This window comes from Callorhinus ursinus, unplaced genomic scaffold (assembly GCF_003265705.2).
Source record: "Callorhinus ursinus isolate GAN/ISIS: 27379988/994484 unplaced genomic scaffold, GSC_fseal_2.0 scaffold2, whole genome shotgun sequence".
Taxonomy (NCBI): Eukaryota; Metazoa; Chordata; class Mammalia; order Carnivora; family Otariidae; genus Callorhinus; species Callorhinus ursinus.
The window spans coordinates 7912091-7927933 of record NW_027397064.1 but is presented as its reverse complement, the minus strand read 5'-3'; the positions used below and the strand labels follow the sequence as shown (position 1 = coordinate 7927933).

Sequence of the window (15843 nt, the reverse complement as noted above, 5' to 3'; positions counted from 1 at the left end):
CTTTTCAAGTCTTAGTCTTGACTGTAGTAATGAATGTAAGCATTTTTCAAGATACATAGTTTTTCTGAGTGTCTCCAAGCTGAACCTTGTAAGATTTATCCAATGTGATTTAGTTTGCATTTTTCCAGAATGAAATTATGGTAACTCATGAGTTTCCTATTAAGAGATTTAATTTCTAGAAGTTGCTTTTGTTTTTGTTACATTTTTACTAACAGATCTTGAGAGTTCCATTTAAAAAAAAGAAATGAAATTGAGTATATTTTCAAGTCATCCTAATTAGTTTTTAAAAGGTACAATGTTCTGTTCTCAGGGTATACAATTTAATATCCATAGAACAATATCTATAAATTATGTCATTCAGGTTCTCCATATTCTTATTTTAGTCAAGTTTGCTAAGGATTGATTTTTGAATCACAATTTCTACTTCATTATAAAATTTAAAATATCCCTTGCTGCATTCCTTGATTGCAATTTTTTTTTAAAGATTTATTTATTTATTTGACAGACAGAGACACCGCGAGAGAGGGAACACAAGCAGGGGCAGAGGGAGAGGGAGAAGCAGGCTTCCCGCGGAGCAGGGAGCCCAATGTGGGGCTCGATCCCAGGACCCTGGGATCATGACCTGAGCAGAAGGCAGATGCTTAACGACTGAGCCACCCAGGCGCCCCATTCCTGGATTGTAATTTTAAAATCGTTTAAAAAGAAAACTTTATCCAGAGTTAGACTACTTTGCAGTAACGTTCAATTAAATATTCAAATGGCAATCTTAAAAAATGTTTATCGTAATATATTCCTAGTTAATAACTAGGGGATGGGAGAGGGAATTCATTCTCTTTGTCAAAAGAATCTGACCAACATCAACGCAATGCTGACAGCGCTGCAGAGGCAGAAGCCCTCCTCTTTTTACGGCAAACAAAGTGTTCCTGGCTCTTCAACACATCTAACTTTATAGCCACTTAAATCAACTCCTGAATTTCTATTGTCCTTACACCTTCAATGACCTAAAGGATTTAGCAGGTAAATACTCTAAATACTCAATATTTGATTACGAAAGAAAAAAAAAATCCGTCCATCTTGGAAACTGAAACTCACAAAACTAGCTTAAAACCAACAATGCCCACATTGACCTGATTGCACCTTTCCTAAAATTAAGTGTAACATTCTCACTGAACACTGGTTAAAAACATTTCAAAATATTAAATACTGATCATGGGGTGCCTGGGTGGCTCAGTCGTTGGGCATCAGCCTTCGGCTCAGGTCATGGTCTCAGGGTCCTGGGCCGGGCTTCCAGCTCAGTGGGAAGCCTGCTTCTCCCTCTCCCTCTCCCACTCCCTCCCTCTCACGCTATGTCTCTGTCAAATAAATAAAATCTTTTAAAAATAAATAAATAAATGGATGGACGGATGGATGGATGGACAGATAAATACTGATCATTATTGTCCTTCCACCTATTGTATATATTTTCTGTCAAGGGTAGTAAATACTTTTGGCTTTGTGGGCAATACTAGGTGTCACATTAGCAGGTATAAAATATGTAAACATATGGGCATGGCTATGTTCCAATCAAATTTTTATTTACAAAAACAGGCAGGAAGCTGGATCTATCCCATGGGTCATACGTTAGTTTTCCAACCCTCGGCTTACCACAAGACAGTAGGCAACCAGATGGTACCATAAAGAAACAATATGGGGCCTCCCAAAGTGGGGCTCTGTTTTATTATGCCCATTTATAAATTATTAATGGTTAGAATACTATAAAGTAAATCTCCATAAAATAATAGCACCCAATCTAGAATAGCCAATTAGAGTATCACAGGATTCAACACTCAATAAGCCTTGTTGCCTTTTAGATCATTTCACCAATTCCCTCATTTATCAGACCTTAATGCTCAATATTAATTTTTATTAAAAATTTTTTAAAAAGCATAATCTAAGACCCAGTAAAATTTATAGCCACTACAAATCAAATTTGCAAAAATAACACAGTAAAATTCATGACACTCTTTTAGATAGCACCAGAATGAGCCCATTTAATAAATTACAGCCCAAGGATAGGTGGATAAGTGGGTGGGTGTATATTCAGAAGCTTTTATATCATCCTATGTGTATTCCTGGGGGGGAAAAAATCTCACTTTCTGCAAAATCACTCACTAAAAATAACCAGGTAAAAATTAAGATTGGGCACAGAGCACTCGAACCTATGTTATTTTATAATCATGTTCTTAACAAAAACATCACCAATTTTAAAGATTAAATCTCCACTAACATTTGCACCAATAATCACACTTGGCCCACTCTTTGGAACCTTATTTTTGTACTTTCTCCTTTTAAGTGTGAATTTTTAAAGACATTTAAGACCAGCTTCAACAAAATTAAAAATATAATTCTGGGGGATGCTTTCCTTTTTCTCATTTTCTTTTGTTATAAATACAGAAGTAAATGGTTTTGAGATTCCTTCGAGTGTTCAACAGTGCAAAATGTAGTGGTTCTGGAAGTCACTGAACTGGCTACTTCTTACACTAACTGATTTCTGTAAATCATCTCTGTAAGATTTTCAAGCTTTTTCATAAGATTTTCATAGCTTACCGAATCTTCGATGCTAACTGAACATCTATTCAATTTCAGTTCATATATTAACACTGTAGGAAATACTGCCTTCATTATGAACCAACACTACTTCCATGTTATACTGATATCATTTCCCTATTTAGCAAGTGTATGTGGGCCAACTCATATTAAAGAAACCCAGGTTACAACAGAACAAACTAATCAACTCTGGGTTATGTGCTTATTTTAAGACTCCCATGCTTCTTGTTGACTTTTAGGCAAATCACAGTTGACTGCCCCTTCTAGATACTTCAATTTACTTTTACTACTATTTAATAAAATACTTGGTAGTCCAAAGGGTTAAAAACCATCTCTAATCCAGGGGACATCTAAGACAGGATAAAATCTTGTATCAAAGAACTCATTCTTGTCTTAATGGTAGGAAAAATGAGTGTCTAGTTATATAAGTAACCAGTTAATACTTTACATCATAGGTCTTAAATTTTGTTTGAAACTAATTTTTGTGCCAGACGTATTCACAGTTCAAATACATGTACATACTACCAAACATAAATGATTTGGGGCTTAATTAAATCTCCAAATTTGTTTTTTTTGTATGTGTATACAGATGTGCATGCATTTTTATGCTTTTATATTTTATACATGAAATTAACAGTATAATTTTGTCTTCTAAAAATTAAATGCTTTGTTTATAAGGTTCATAAATTAAATGCATGTTTTAAATTGATTTTTAAATACTGATTGTCAATAATCAGGGTGGAAAATTCATTTAAATTAAACAAAAAACTCACTAATGTTCTCAGCAAAATGTACTGTTTTCCTATTTTCAATCACAAAACAAAAACTGATTAGTCTGACCAATGTTCCTATGTTTAGTCATGGCAAAATGCTAGCCCAATGGATTCTGTAATTTATAGTAAAAACTCCTTTCTTATAAAGCAATGTTTTAAATATCAGTGGCTCTCCCTCTAGGGAACATTTTGAAAACATGTTAGGGAACTGGGTGCTACTGCCATTTAGCAGATGTGGACTAGAGATAAAAAATGTCAGACAAAATGAAAAATTGTCCCATGACCCATAGATTTCAAGTAGCCTTGGTAATATATGAAAACCTTATGAAAAAACTTGAAATCTGGCCATGATAATAGGTAAAATACATGCTCATAATTTCTCAGCTTATATTTGTTTTGCATGGTTTTTATATACATTAATTTCTCCAGCACTCCATGGGAACCAACAAAAGATTACATTTTTGCAGCTTTACCAAGGCTCATGTAACATTCAGGGAAAGTCTACAATGAAAATGCTGCTTATGGCATTTAAGTATGTTGCTGTACCTGCCACATCCAGGAAGTTCAAATAAAGAGGCAAGCATCTGAATACACTGTCATCTTGTGTCAATGCACCCAAGCATTTACCTACTGAAATAATCTTCTTTTGTTACTGTTTTCCTTTTACTTATTTTTACCCTTATAAAATGCTTGTACATTATATATATTTAGAAACATCCTGTTTCTAAACTGTTTAGGCAGGTATGTTGTATTTCTTAATTCATTTCAAGCTAACAAAGGGGCATCATAATAAAGATGTTTACATTATATGATACACATTATAGAGTGGGAGCATTAGATCAACAGAACAGAGTTGAGAACTACTGTAACAAGCTACTCATTTCAACAGATTTGTTAGGTTTGCCAACTCAAATATATGCAAGTCATGACAAGGCATATAAATATGGATAACACAGTTGAGTTCCTGTCCTCAAACAGGTCAGTGCCTCATAAAACAAAGTGATCTACCAGGTGCCATAAAGTTCCCAACAAAGGGATAAATTACTACTAGCAGAACATAGGCTTTTATACACTACATGGATTTAAACCACACCCTGAAGAATGAAAAGCTGAAGAAAAAGAACATTCGAGTCAAAAGCAGAGCATAGGCAAAGGCAGAAGAGGCAGGAAAATATGAAACCCACATGGCACGTGGCAAATGAATTTCCCTGAGCACAGAGCTACATTAGGAAACAAGGTTGAAAAGACAGGCTAGGGCTTAAATGCCTTGTCAAAGGATCTAGATTTTGTCCTTTGATAACAGGCTGCAGTAGGAGATTGACAGCATTACAAACAGTAAGGCAAAAGCAAAAAATTCTGTATGTTCAACAACCCAAGTAATACTGAGGATGAATAAACTACAGTATGTACTTTACTGTGTAATGGAAACAAGGCAGAGGGATTGAATAGAATCAAATCTGTGGAAAAAGATGGCCCCAAAAGGGAACCATACAGCTCAATATACTTTCACCTCCCACATTTCACAAAGGAGTTGGGAAAGGAGTATAAACACCAAGGTAATCCAAAGTAAATTAGTGATTAGTGACAGGTTAGTGATGCGGTATTAAAAGTATTTCATGGGGTAGATTGGCTTTTAGAACTAACTACCTGAGTAAAAACTTATTAAGATGACCCCAGAACACATACTTTTATAGGTGTGATTATGTGATAACATTACATTTATTTTTTAGATGCATTATCCAACTTAATCCTCAAAAGACACCCAAGGCAGGTCTATTTCCATTTTAAAGATGCAGGAAATGAGGCTGGCACAAAATCACCCGGCCCCTAGGCAGGAAAGGTAAGACTGAGTCCAGGCATTCTGACTCTGTAAATCTGAAACCCCATAGCCATACCTAGGGACTCGGGGTCAAAGGAAAAGGCCTGCATCTACAGTTATGAAATTTTTCCTATCCCTTTTGGTATTTCTGTCCCTAATTGTATACATGTCAAATTAAATGACTTAAGGCTTTGCAAATAATACGAGAAAAATGGAAAAGTATGTCAAAAAGGAGCCCTCCTGCTTTCTTTTGCTTTCCACATTACCAAGAAACAGCCTTCCATGTGTGATGCTAAACTTGGTGTTCAACTATGGAAGGAGCATTTGTATATATTCCTTTTTTCATTCACACCCATACTCTTCTAGGAAAACATTCCGATACTGAGAAAGCACTTGTAAAAACTGGTGTGTGGAACATCAGATTCCCTCAATATGGAGGGACAGAAGAATCAAAGCAAAGCCTCAGTTAAGGATATGAAATAATCTATGGCAGCTGACATCTTACAGGTTTCCAATCTGTGTATCATGTGACTTTTAAACACAATCTCACACTTAGTGGTTAAAGCAAGAAATCTATACTGCGAAGAAATTTACAAAACACGTTTAAGATATTATTTTGTTGGTCCAAGAAAGAACTTCACACGGTTAACTATGAAGAACCCTATGTGCGAAACCTCCAACTACAAAAAAGTAGACTCTGTTTGTCCTCAGACCAAGTGCAACCATGCCACTGCTTTAACACAACACTGTAAATCATGCCTCCCAGCCCAATGGCCTGGTGGGACAGACCAGCCTTCTCAGTATTACCAAAACAATGCTAGAAGTGAAAGAGTATGTGCATACATGGCTGGGTGGCTAAAACTCAGAGCACCTAATTAGAGCAATAAGATTCACCATTCCTGAACCAGTTATCTGGCTAACTCTAGTATACGTTTTTATAAAAGTGGCTTCAATTTAGTCCTAAGATACAATGAGGTCATTTTCACACCACACAAACCGTGTCTCCCATTAACATTCTTGTCCTCCCAAAGAGGATAAAGCTTGAACTTCCACCTGCAAAGGTCAGGATAAAAAAAGAGACAGAAGGTACACACACAAAAAAAAGAATATAAAAAAGGGATCCATACTGGTGAATTAAGCAGGAGATTGAAGAAAATACACTGTACACATGGCTATGGGGCACCAAGTAGAATTTCGGGAAGGAAACAAACGGTCTGTTGTAGACATGGGAGTAAGAAAAAAATGTTTCAATGGCCTTTAACAGTTATAATGTTCAGTTGACAAATATTCTATTTCTCCTCTGACCAGAACACACGGTAGGGTGGCACTTGCCAAAGTACCTGGAAGTTATGTGCAGCCACACACCTTGTTCTGTCAAGGGAATGTGAGCGGAAATGAATCCCTTCTGGGGGAAGCCTTGGAAAGCCAGAGGGCAATTCCCCACACTCCCCTGCCAGAGCAATCTACGTGAATCCATGAATGTGCAGACAGAGAGCAGAGCCGGCAGCTGACCAAGGATGGACACATGTTCTGGTGGCTAGATTGTCATCAAATACAAGAATGATTTAGTTGTTTGTTCCTGCATCATACTCACCCACCCTGTTATGCAGCCCACTTCGACCCTGCCCTATTTCAACTCTGCCTTCACTCCAATCATCTTTTCATGATCATTTCCATAAGAGATGGTCACATTTCTGTGCCTAGAAATGCCAAGGAAGTCAACCTTCTTATTTCGAGCCCACAGTAGTATCTGCTGAACACCTACCACTTTAGAGCAAAGTAGCAAGTGGCACAAAAAATTAGAAATAAAATCCGCACCCTCTAATGACATCACATGTCAAGTAGAGACAAATATAGCTGACATGTACCACCTGCTTTGCAACTGCTTCTTCAGCCTTCAGAGCCCAAATCAATGAGGTCATCGCTAGAAATGTTTCTCACCTGACCCTAATAATCACCTACATGCCCATTTCCCCTACTGAGTTGGAACAGCTTGTAATAAAGGCTTTCTACTCTCATTTTTATAACTACCCTCCAGCGTGGTGCTTACTAGCATGGTGTTCTACAAATGGATGAATACAATCTTATACGGAGTTTGGATTACAAGTACATTAAGAAAGGATAGGGCTCTTTAAAGCCAAAAGAAGCTTTATTAAAATAATATGCATGTGGGGCACCTGGGCGGCTCAGTTGGTTGGGCATCTGACTCTTGATTTCAGCTCAGGTGGTAATCTCAGGGCTGTCGGATTGAGCCCCACGTTGGGCTCCAAGCCCAGGGCAGAGTCCACTTGTGGTTCTCTCTCCCTCTGCCCCTCCCCATACTTGCGCACGGTCTCTTTCTCTCTCTCTCTCTCTCTCTCTCTCTCTCTAATAAGTAAAATCTTTAAAATAATACACACATATCTCCAGATACAAAACAGCTAAACAACCAAACCTAGAGAAAACAAGAGTCAACACAGTTCTAAAGAACTAAGAACTCAAACTAGCCAGAACTGATGTATTTGCTTTTCTCTGCCTGTCCATCTTCTTCCCTAAGGCAGGAGATGTGCAGCTGGCAACTTCAGATTCACATCTTCTCTTTGCTACCAGGAAGGAGAAAGTTTCCAGTTTGAATCATGTGACCACCCCAGTCCCACCAATGACCTCAGAAAAATGGAAGACTGCATATTCTCCCAGCTTTGGCAAAAGATTAGGCAATGGGCAGCCAAGAGCAGAGTATGATCATGTTGGAAAAGAGTAACTACCATTCAAACAGCAGAGGTGAAGAACTGAGGAAGATAATTCGACAGAAGAGGGTTACTGTTACAGAGGGGCTCACATTCGCTGAGTGACTTTAAAGGTCAGTTCTACTATACAGTGGTATGAAGGGAGACTCACAATATATACAAACTTACTGGTATATGCTTATGTCGAAAAATATTCTCAGATCTCATTCTTTAAACCTATTTTTTCCACTGTTTAACCTTATTACTATAGAAACACCAATAAAATAAAGTTTGTGATTTTTTCCCTTATCAAATTAACAATAACAAGGTGAAAATAACATGAACAGAATGGTGAGGAAAAATCACTCTTTTTCCTGATGGTGACAAATAAGTAAATGGGTGAAAAAAGTTGACCATATGTGAAACAAGTTGACCATAAAAAGAACTCCCTTTGACCAAGTGATTTCACTTCCAGGAACCTATCCTTAAGAGACACCTGAAATACATTTATGCATGAGCAACAACTTTCCCATTGCAACCATTTAACTATCCAAAAACTAAAAAGTAATTTTGGAAAATGTTATATATTGATTCTGTAAGTCAAGTGGCCATTTGTAAACAATTACCAAAAAAAAAAAACCCAGGATCCAGGGGCACCTGGGTGGCTCAGTCATTAAGCGTCTGCCTTCGGCTCAGGTTATGGTCATCGGGCTCCCTGCTCCGCAGGAAGCCTGCTTCTCCCTCTCCCACTCTCCCTACTTGTGTTCCTACTCTAGCTCTCTGTCAAATAAATAAAATATTTAAAAAGAAATAAAATAAAAACAGGATCCAAAACTGTATTTACAATGTAACCAGCTACATGCTAAATTGTACTTTCAAGACAGATAAAAATAAAAATGTTAACACAAACTTTATCTCTGGATATTCATGTTCTTTTTGTACTTTTCTGTATCTCATCCAACTGAAACAGATTTTAAAGCAAAACCCCAATCTATTTACTTTCTGTACAATTAACACCAGCTAAAAAATTTTAAAAAGTCCCTATTCTGACAATGTTAACAAAAAGTTATTACCTACAGGTCTCATAACTGAGTTTTTACTTCATAATAAATAATTTAAACTTTGCATACAAATTTTTTTAATGGGGCTGGGGAGGTGGAGTGGACTGGATTCAAGCATTTCCTCACTCCATCAAAAAATCTGACAGAGGGGGCGGTGGCTCAGTCGGGTTAAGCATCTCACTCTCGATTTCGGCTCAGGTCGTGATCGCAGGGTACTGAGAGGACTGTGTCCGGCTCCGTGCTGGATGTGGAGCCTGCTTAAGATTCTCTCTCCCCCTCTCCCTGCCCTGCCCCCAGCTCTCTCTCTCTTAAAAAAAAATCTGACAGAGACCAGAAAAGAGAGAACAGATCAGCTACAGCCCAAAAAACTATAGAAGGGAAAGAGAGAAATCAAAGAAGAAATCTAGTTCATTTATGGATAAAGAACAAGGATAGGGGAAAACAGAGAAAATAATGAGGGGAGATTAAATATATACCAAAGATCCTAATTTCTATTAGCTTGAGGATGAATGAAAACTATTCTAAAAAGAAAAGAAAGGTAAGTGACCTTGATTTGGGGGAAGGGAAGGAATGGTCACAGGAAGAAAGCTATGCAAAGACAGCCTGATGCAAGTTAAAAAAAAAAAAAGTGAATAAAAAAATGAATTTAAAAATTCTAGGAGGGAAAAACTGCTACTTAAGTCCTCAACTGAATGAGCTAATATTCTTCCATTATACATACTTCATACCCTCTTCCAAGTCCTTTATCATATGGATTAAGTGGTTTGTGCAATAAAAACAGTTGAGCATAATGAAAATAATCACCGACTTTAGAGTCAAGTGGTTGGAAATCAGGTCCTGACTCTACACACTAGCTGTATAATGTTGAGCAAACTACCACATCTGGAGAACAGGAGTTACATACGTATTAGTGCACAGAGTTTCTGTGAGTCTTTACTGGAAGAACATGTATAAAAAAATTTTTAACTTAAAACACGCCAACAGTGCACTGTTGTTGTTGTGGATGTTGTTATTACCATGAGTTGAATCACTGTATCACTTATGAGAACATTTTCTTTTCTTCTTTTTTTTAAGATTTTATTTATTTATTTGACAGAGAGAGAGAGAGCACAAGCAGGGATATGGCAGGCAGAGGGAGAAGCAGGCTCCCCGCTGAGCAGAGCAGGATGGACACGGGGCTCCATCCCAGACCCTGAGATCATGACCTGAGCCGAAGGTAGATGCTTAACCACCTCACTATGAGTACATTTTCAGGATCAGGTCTACTTTTGAATCAAAAGCTGACAATAACAGCATTTTACTTAGGAAAGCTAATCAACAGGAATCAGATAAAGAGAACAAAAATACAGTTGTAACTGCGCCCTCCCCACTTACCCAGTCCTCTCTCTCTTACCCCCAAAATCACCAGAAAGGTTTCTATAGGTTAGATCACTTCTAGTATAGCACACTCTACAGGGGGTTTCAATGTCAGCCTCGGCTTTGATAAAAAGGTCCCTTTCCAGGTTCAAGATTCTATCATGAGCAAAGAATCAAGCTAAGAAGAGAAAATAAAATTCGAATGACCTAATATCTCCTAATTTGCATTCTTAGTCAAACTGGTAAATTTTGGGGGCTAATATTCTAAATTTGAATGTCCTGATCATAATTATACTTATCCACATAAAAGGAGGAAAAATATATATATTCAAAGTTATTACTAAATTATGGTACAGCCACACACTGGAACATAAAATTTTAAAAGTCATGTCTTTGAAACAATTTTAGGGACATAGGAAATGACACAAATGATACTGGGTTTTAAGGGAGAGGAGGGGTAGGACTTGGCCCTCTTGTGTGTGATAGTTTTGCCAGGAAATGTTTTTTGAAAACATGCAAAAGTTGAAACTGTAAGAAATGAAATAGGCTACATTACTGAAAGGGAGAAGGGAATAAAGTACAAAACCCCTCATTATACTCTGCTTTATATTCTTTGGCATGTTTTCTGCCATTCAAACACATTTTTAAATTTTATACTTATCCTTCACAAATGAGCGTACAATTTTTTTCAAATTGTTATTACTGAAGTATGGTTGGCAATGTCCTAGTAGTTTCAGGTGAACACCACAGTGACCTAACTAGTCTACACGTCACTCAGTGCTCACCACACTAAGTGTAGTCACCATCTGTCAACACACATTATTGCAACATTATTGATTATATTCCCTAGGCTGTACTTTTCACATCTGTGACTTATTTTAATACCGAAAGTTTGAACTTTTAATCCCCTTCACCTACTTCACCCATCCTGCCACCCACCCCCCCTTCCCTCTGGCAACTACCAATTTGTTCTCTGTATGAATCTGTTTCTGTTTTTAGTTTGTTCATTTTCTTTTTAGATTACATATATAAGTGAAATCATCCGGTACTTGTCTTTCTCTGACTGACTTAATTCAATTAGCACAACTCCCTCTGGGTGCCTGGGTGGCTCAGATGGTTAAGCGACTGCCTTCGGCTCAGGTCATGATCCTGGAGTCCTGGGATCGAGTCCCGCATCGGGCTCCCTGCTCAGCAGGGAGTCTGCTTCTCCCTCTGACCCTCTTCCCTCTCGTGCTCTCTCTCTCTCATTCTCTCTCTCTCTCAAATAAATAAATAAAATCTTAAAAAAAAAAAAAAAAGAGCACAACTCCCTCCAGCTCCATCCATGTTGTTGCAAATGGCAAGATTTCATTCTTTTTTAAATGGCTCAGTAATATTCCATTGTACACATATACCACATCTTTTTGATCCATCATTTTAACGATGGATGCTTAGGTTGCTTGCATAACTTGGCTATTATAAATAATGCTGAAATGAACAGAGGAGTGCATATATCTTTTGGAATTAGTGTTCTTGTTTTCTTTGGGTAAATACCCAGCAGAATTACTGAATTGCATGGTATTTCTATTTTTTAATTTTTTGAGGAACCTACATACTGTTTTCCACAGTCACCGCACCAACTGAACATATGACTGACAGACTTAAAGCAAATAAACTATGGCAAAAGTGTGCCAATCTACAAATCAAATTACAGTTCCATCTTGATTACAACTTTATTAGTTATTTAAACTAATGCATCTTAATAACTAATATCAACCACTCCCATTTCTATTTCCCGCTCATATTTTTAAAATGCATAATACAATAAAATATTTAACACCAACATATAGAAAAACACAATGCTGCTGAAACATCACTGTGGATTTTAGAACCAGGGTACTGTATAAAGACCAAAATGTTTGTCAGTCATGTCCAAGAATTCAAATAGAACCTGAGTATTACTATGGAAAACTGCAGTTGTGCAAAAGGTTCAAGTTGCTTAGTGATTTTTTAAAGTTTTTTTTAAAGTAATCTCTATGTCCAACGTGGGGCTCAAACTCATGCCACTGAGATCGAGTCACATGCTCTACTGGTTGAGCCAGCCAGGCACCCCCAAAACGGTACAAGTACTTATGTGTAAACACATGCACATATAGGCACACATATTCACGTGATAAAGACAACTAAGGGAACTATGCCAATGTTAACAGTGGTAATATTTGAATTGTTTGGATGTTTTCCTTTACACTCTTCTGTGTTTTCCAAATTCTCTAAAATAAACATGGATTGTTTTTATAATAGAAGAGGAATATTTTTTAATCAACAGATAAAGTGTGGCTGCTACAAAGAATCTGAATGTAAAAAAGCAAAAAACAAGTTCAGAACAGAACTCTGTACTAAGCACTGTGCTACCAGGGTAGCACACATTGCTGAAGTTAACTGACAGCCTTATGACACAGATATCCCCCCACTGTATGGACTAAGAACTTGAGGTTTCCAAAAGATAGACCAAAGGACACACGGCTATTTAACAGCAGTGACAGTCACTGCACAGAAGGCTGTCTTAGTCCAAAGTCCATATGCTCAACTACCAAAATAGCCTGACATCAATGGGGGGGATGATATATTCTTTACATTTGACATTTAGTTTTTTTAATATAATTTACTAGACAATATATACACGGTAATGCCTCCAAATGTTGTATCAGGTAACTGTATTAGGATCTTGCCATTATTGACTGCAAGCTAAACATGGGTCGGAGAATGAGGCCTTGCAAGTAAAGTTCGGAGTATTTTATACATAAAATGACAGTCCTTGGCTAAATGAGACAAGGAATTTTCCATTCCAGAGAATGCATCTGATTCTTCACAGTGCCTCCTATACAAGTAGTCCGACTAAAAACCTGCTAAACAGCAGACCACTAAGAAAATGATGAGGAAGTGATATGCCCACAAAGTCAGACTGCCTCACCAGCCTGTCAGCATCCACATACTGTCAAACAATAAGATGGGGGGGGGGGAGACTCAAAAGCTAAACATCAGAACTCAAGATCTTAAAACAAATGAAGCTTCCTTTCAGTAAAATAAAGACACATAAAGAAAGGCACCACAAACCATCAATCGAAAGCCGTGCTACAGCACGTGTGTAAGAGAGTGAAGAGAACGGGCAAACCAAATAGGACATATCATTATGTTCGTGACCCTTAAGTTAGATTTTTGACAATGTCAATGACTGACAACTATTTTTTGATCCTAGCACATTTGGGAAATGATGAAAGAACTGCTTTGAATTCCAGTTTTATTTGTGTTACTTGGCTCAAAAATAAGGAAAAAATTACCCATTTGTAGTGAACCATTTTAAGTTTTTGTCCTCATAATGAGGTTTCTAAAAACGCTTTTATTCACCAATTACTTTTCAAATTACCATCAAATACATACCTTCCTCCTATCGAGTCGTCTTGTGGTTGGGCCCCGGCAGTGTTCCTCTGTGAACGTCGCAGTGACCCCCCTGGATTGTTATTAGGCCGGTTGGACATTGGCACCTCTCTCTTGAAGGGACATACCCTTTCTAGACACTACCATTCACTAAAAGGGGAAAAAATGAGAAAAAAATATTAGCTACATGTGGTACAACACAGAAACCAAATGAAGGGAACCAAAGATGAAGGGGAAATTTTATGTAAATAATCTGTACAGCCTTCACCGATGCTACATTGTCTTATTTGAAATCTGATTAGTATATTGTAAGATGTCAGAAACATACCAAATTCAAGGCAGGTGGTCCAAAACCCAGGACATAAAATTAACATAGATTTCGCATGGAACACCCAGGAAATTCTCAAAGAAAACAGAGCACAAGCAGAAATTTATCTTTGCTTCTCCATTTCCTGTGGTGTGCAGCAAAGGGCACTACGCCCAACATCAGAATAGCATGGCTCAAGTCCTGTGATAGAACAGGTATTAAAGGAGTCGGCCTTTGTACTAACCAGAGCCTCTAGCCTCCAACTCCTCAGCCACAGAATAAAAAACAACACGTCATGCCTACTTCACAGTATTGCTGTCAATAACAAATGCCATCATAAATACAAAAGAAACCTTAAAACTATGGAGAAATGAGGAGAAAGCGGCTCAAGTACAGTGAACTGAGAAATGGTCCCAGATATCCCAAATTTCAACATCAGCTATGCTGGCTGTGACCTTGGACAAGACACTTAATCTCTAGATTTCATTGACCTCTTCTGTGAAATCAGTGTTATCACCTATCTCAAAAAATTGCTAGAAATTGAGAGAATAATTCCTAAGTATAACAATTTAGCTCAAAACACGGTTTTTAATCATAAATGTGAACTTTCTGTAAGAAATTTAATTATTATGCAGGAAAAAATGCTGATACTCAAAGAAAATCGGTTCAACTGCTAAAGAGGCCAATATAACTATCATAGAAATAATCACAATTTGTATAAATCAAATCTTCACAATTTTTTTTAAGCCTTGAGTCAAATGCCAAGTAGAGTTCTTTAATTCTATTTATTGGGAGGGAAGAGAACAAATGTGACATTACAGGAACTGGTGCTAAAGAGAATGCAAATCAATCATGACTAAATCTATTACTAGATTTTGTTTTTAAGAGATTCCATGGCTTGCCTGTAACAGGAAGTGAGTTTTCTTTTGAGTTACAAGTTGACCCAAATCAGTAGAAAAGGACTGTTTCTGTCACATGTGCCCACATCATCAATTAATATACTAAAAAACTCTGGTGAGAAAGTTCATACTAATGTAATTACCACCAATTTTAGAAAGAAAAAAGGGGAGACAGTATGAAAACACTGAGAAAGAGAAAAATTAAATTTACATGTACCAATATGGAAAGATCTCCCCCCAAGATATGTTAGAGGGTAAACACTATAAAACTCCCAGCTGTGTATGTATATTTAAAAGGTCAAGTATGTATCCTTATATATTGTCTACACATTGCAAACTGATGGAAGGAATCATAAAACACTCTGTTAATACTGCCTGCCGTTGAGGGCGCCTGGATGGCTCAGTTAAGCGTCTGCCTTGGGCTCAGGTCATGATCTCGGTCCTGGGACAGAGTCCCATATTGGGCTTCCTGCTCAGCAGGGAGCCTGCTTCTCCCTCTCCCTCTGCCTGCCGCTCCCGCCACCATCCCCAACTTGTGCTCTGTCAAATAAATAAATAAATCTTAAAAAAAAAACAATAAACAAAAAACAAAAAAACAAAAAACGAAACACTGCCTGCTGTTGGGAAAGAGGACCTGGGGTCTGAAGTCTGCGATGAAAGGAGTCATTGTTATTATTTACCTTTTGCAAGCCATAAAGGTAGGTCACTCTAGCAATGGAGTTAGAAATGCAGGGCTCTGGAGTTACACTGCCTCTGGCTGAGTTTGAATTCTGACTCCACACAACTTGTTCTCTGTGCTTCCGTCTACCAAATGGGGATAAAGAACTTACCTCCTAGAGCAGATGGAAGGATTAAATGAGAAATCCACGCAAACCATGTAACACAGTGCCTCTGGTATTGCAAAGGCACAGTACATGTTAATT

At 37.6% G+C, this 15843-nt stretch overlaps 1 protein-coding gene across 11 annotated transcripts in view; it reads right to left on the bottom strand.

Moving 5' to 3' along the window:
* Positions 1-15843, bottom strand: part of TRIP12 (thyroid hormone receptor interactor 12) — a 136278-nt gene that overhangs the window by 84648 nt on the left and 35787 nt on the right. For all 11 annotated transcript variants that reach the window (XM_025889891.2, XM_025889906.2, XM_025889923.2 and 8 more), the window contains exon 2: positions 13718-13864. In XM_025889891.2, the coding sequence (XP_025745676.1) occupies positions 13718-13815 (98 nt within the window). In that variant the 5' untranslated portion in view covers positions 13816-13864. The remainder of the gene's footprint in view (positions 1-13717; positions 13865-15843) is intronic.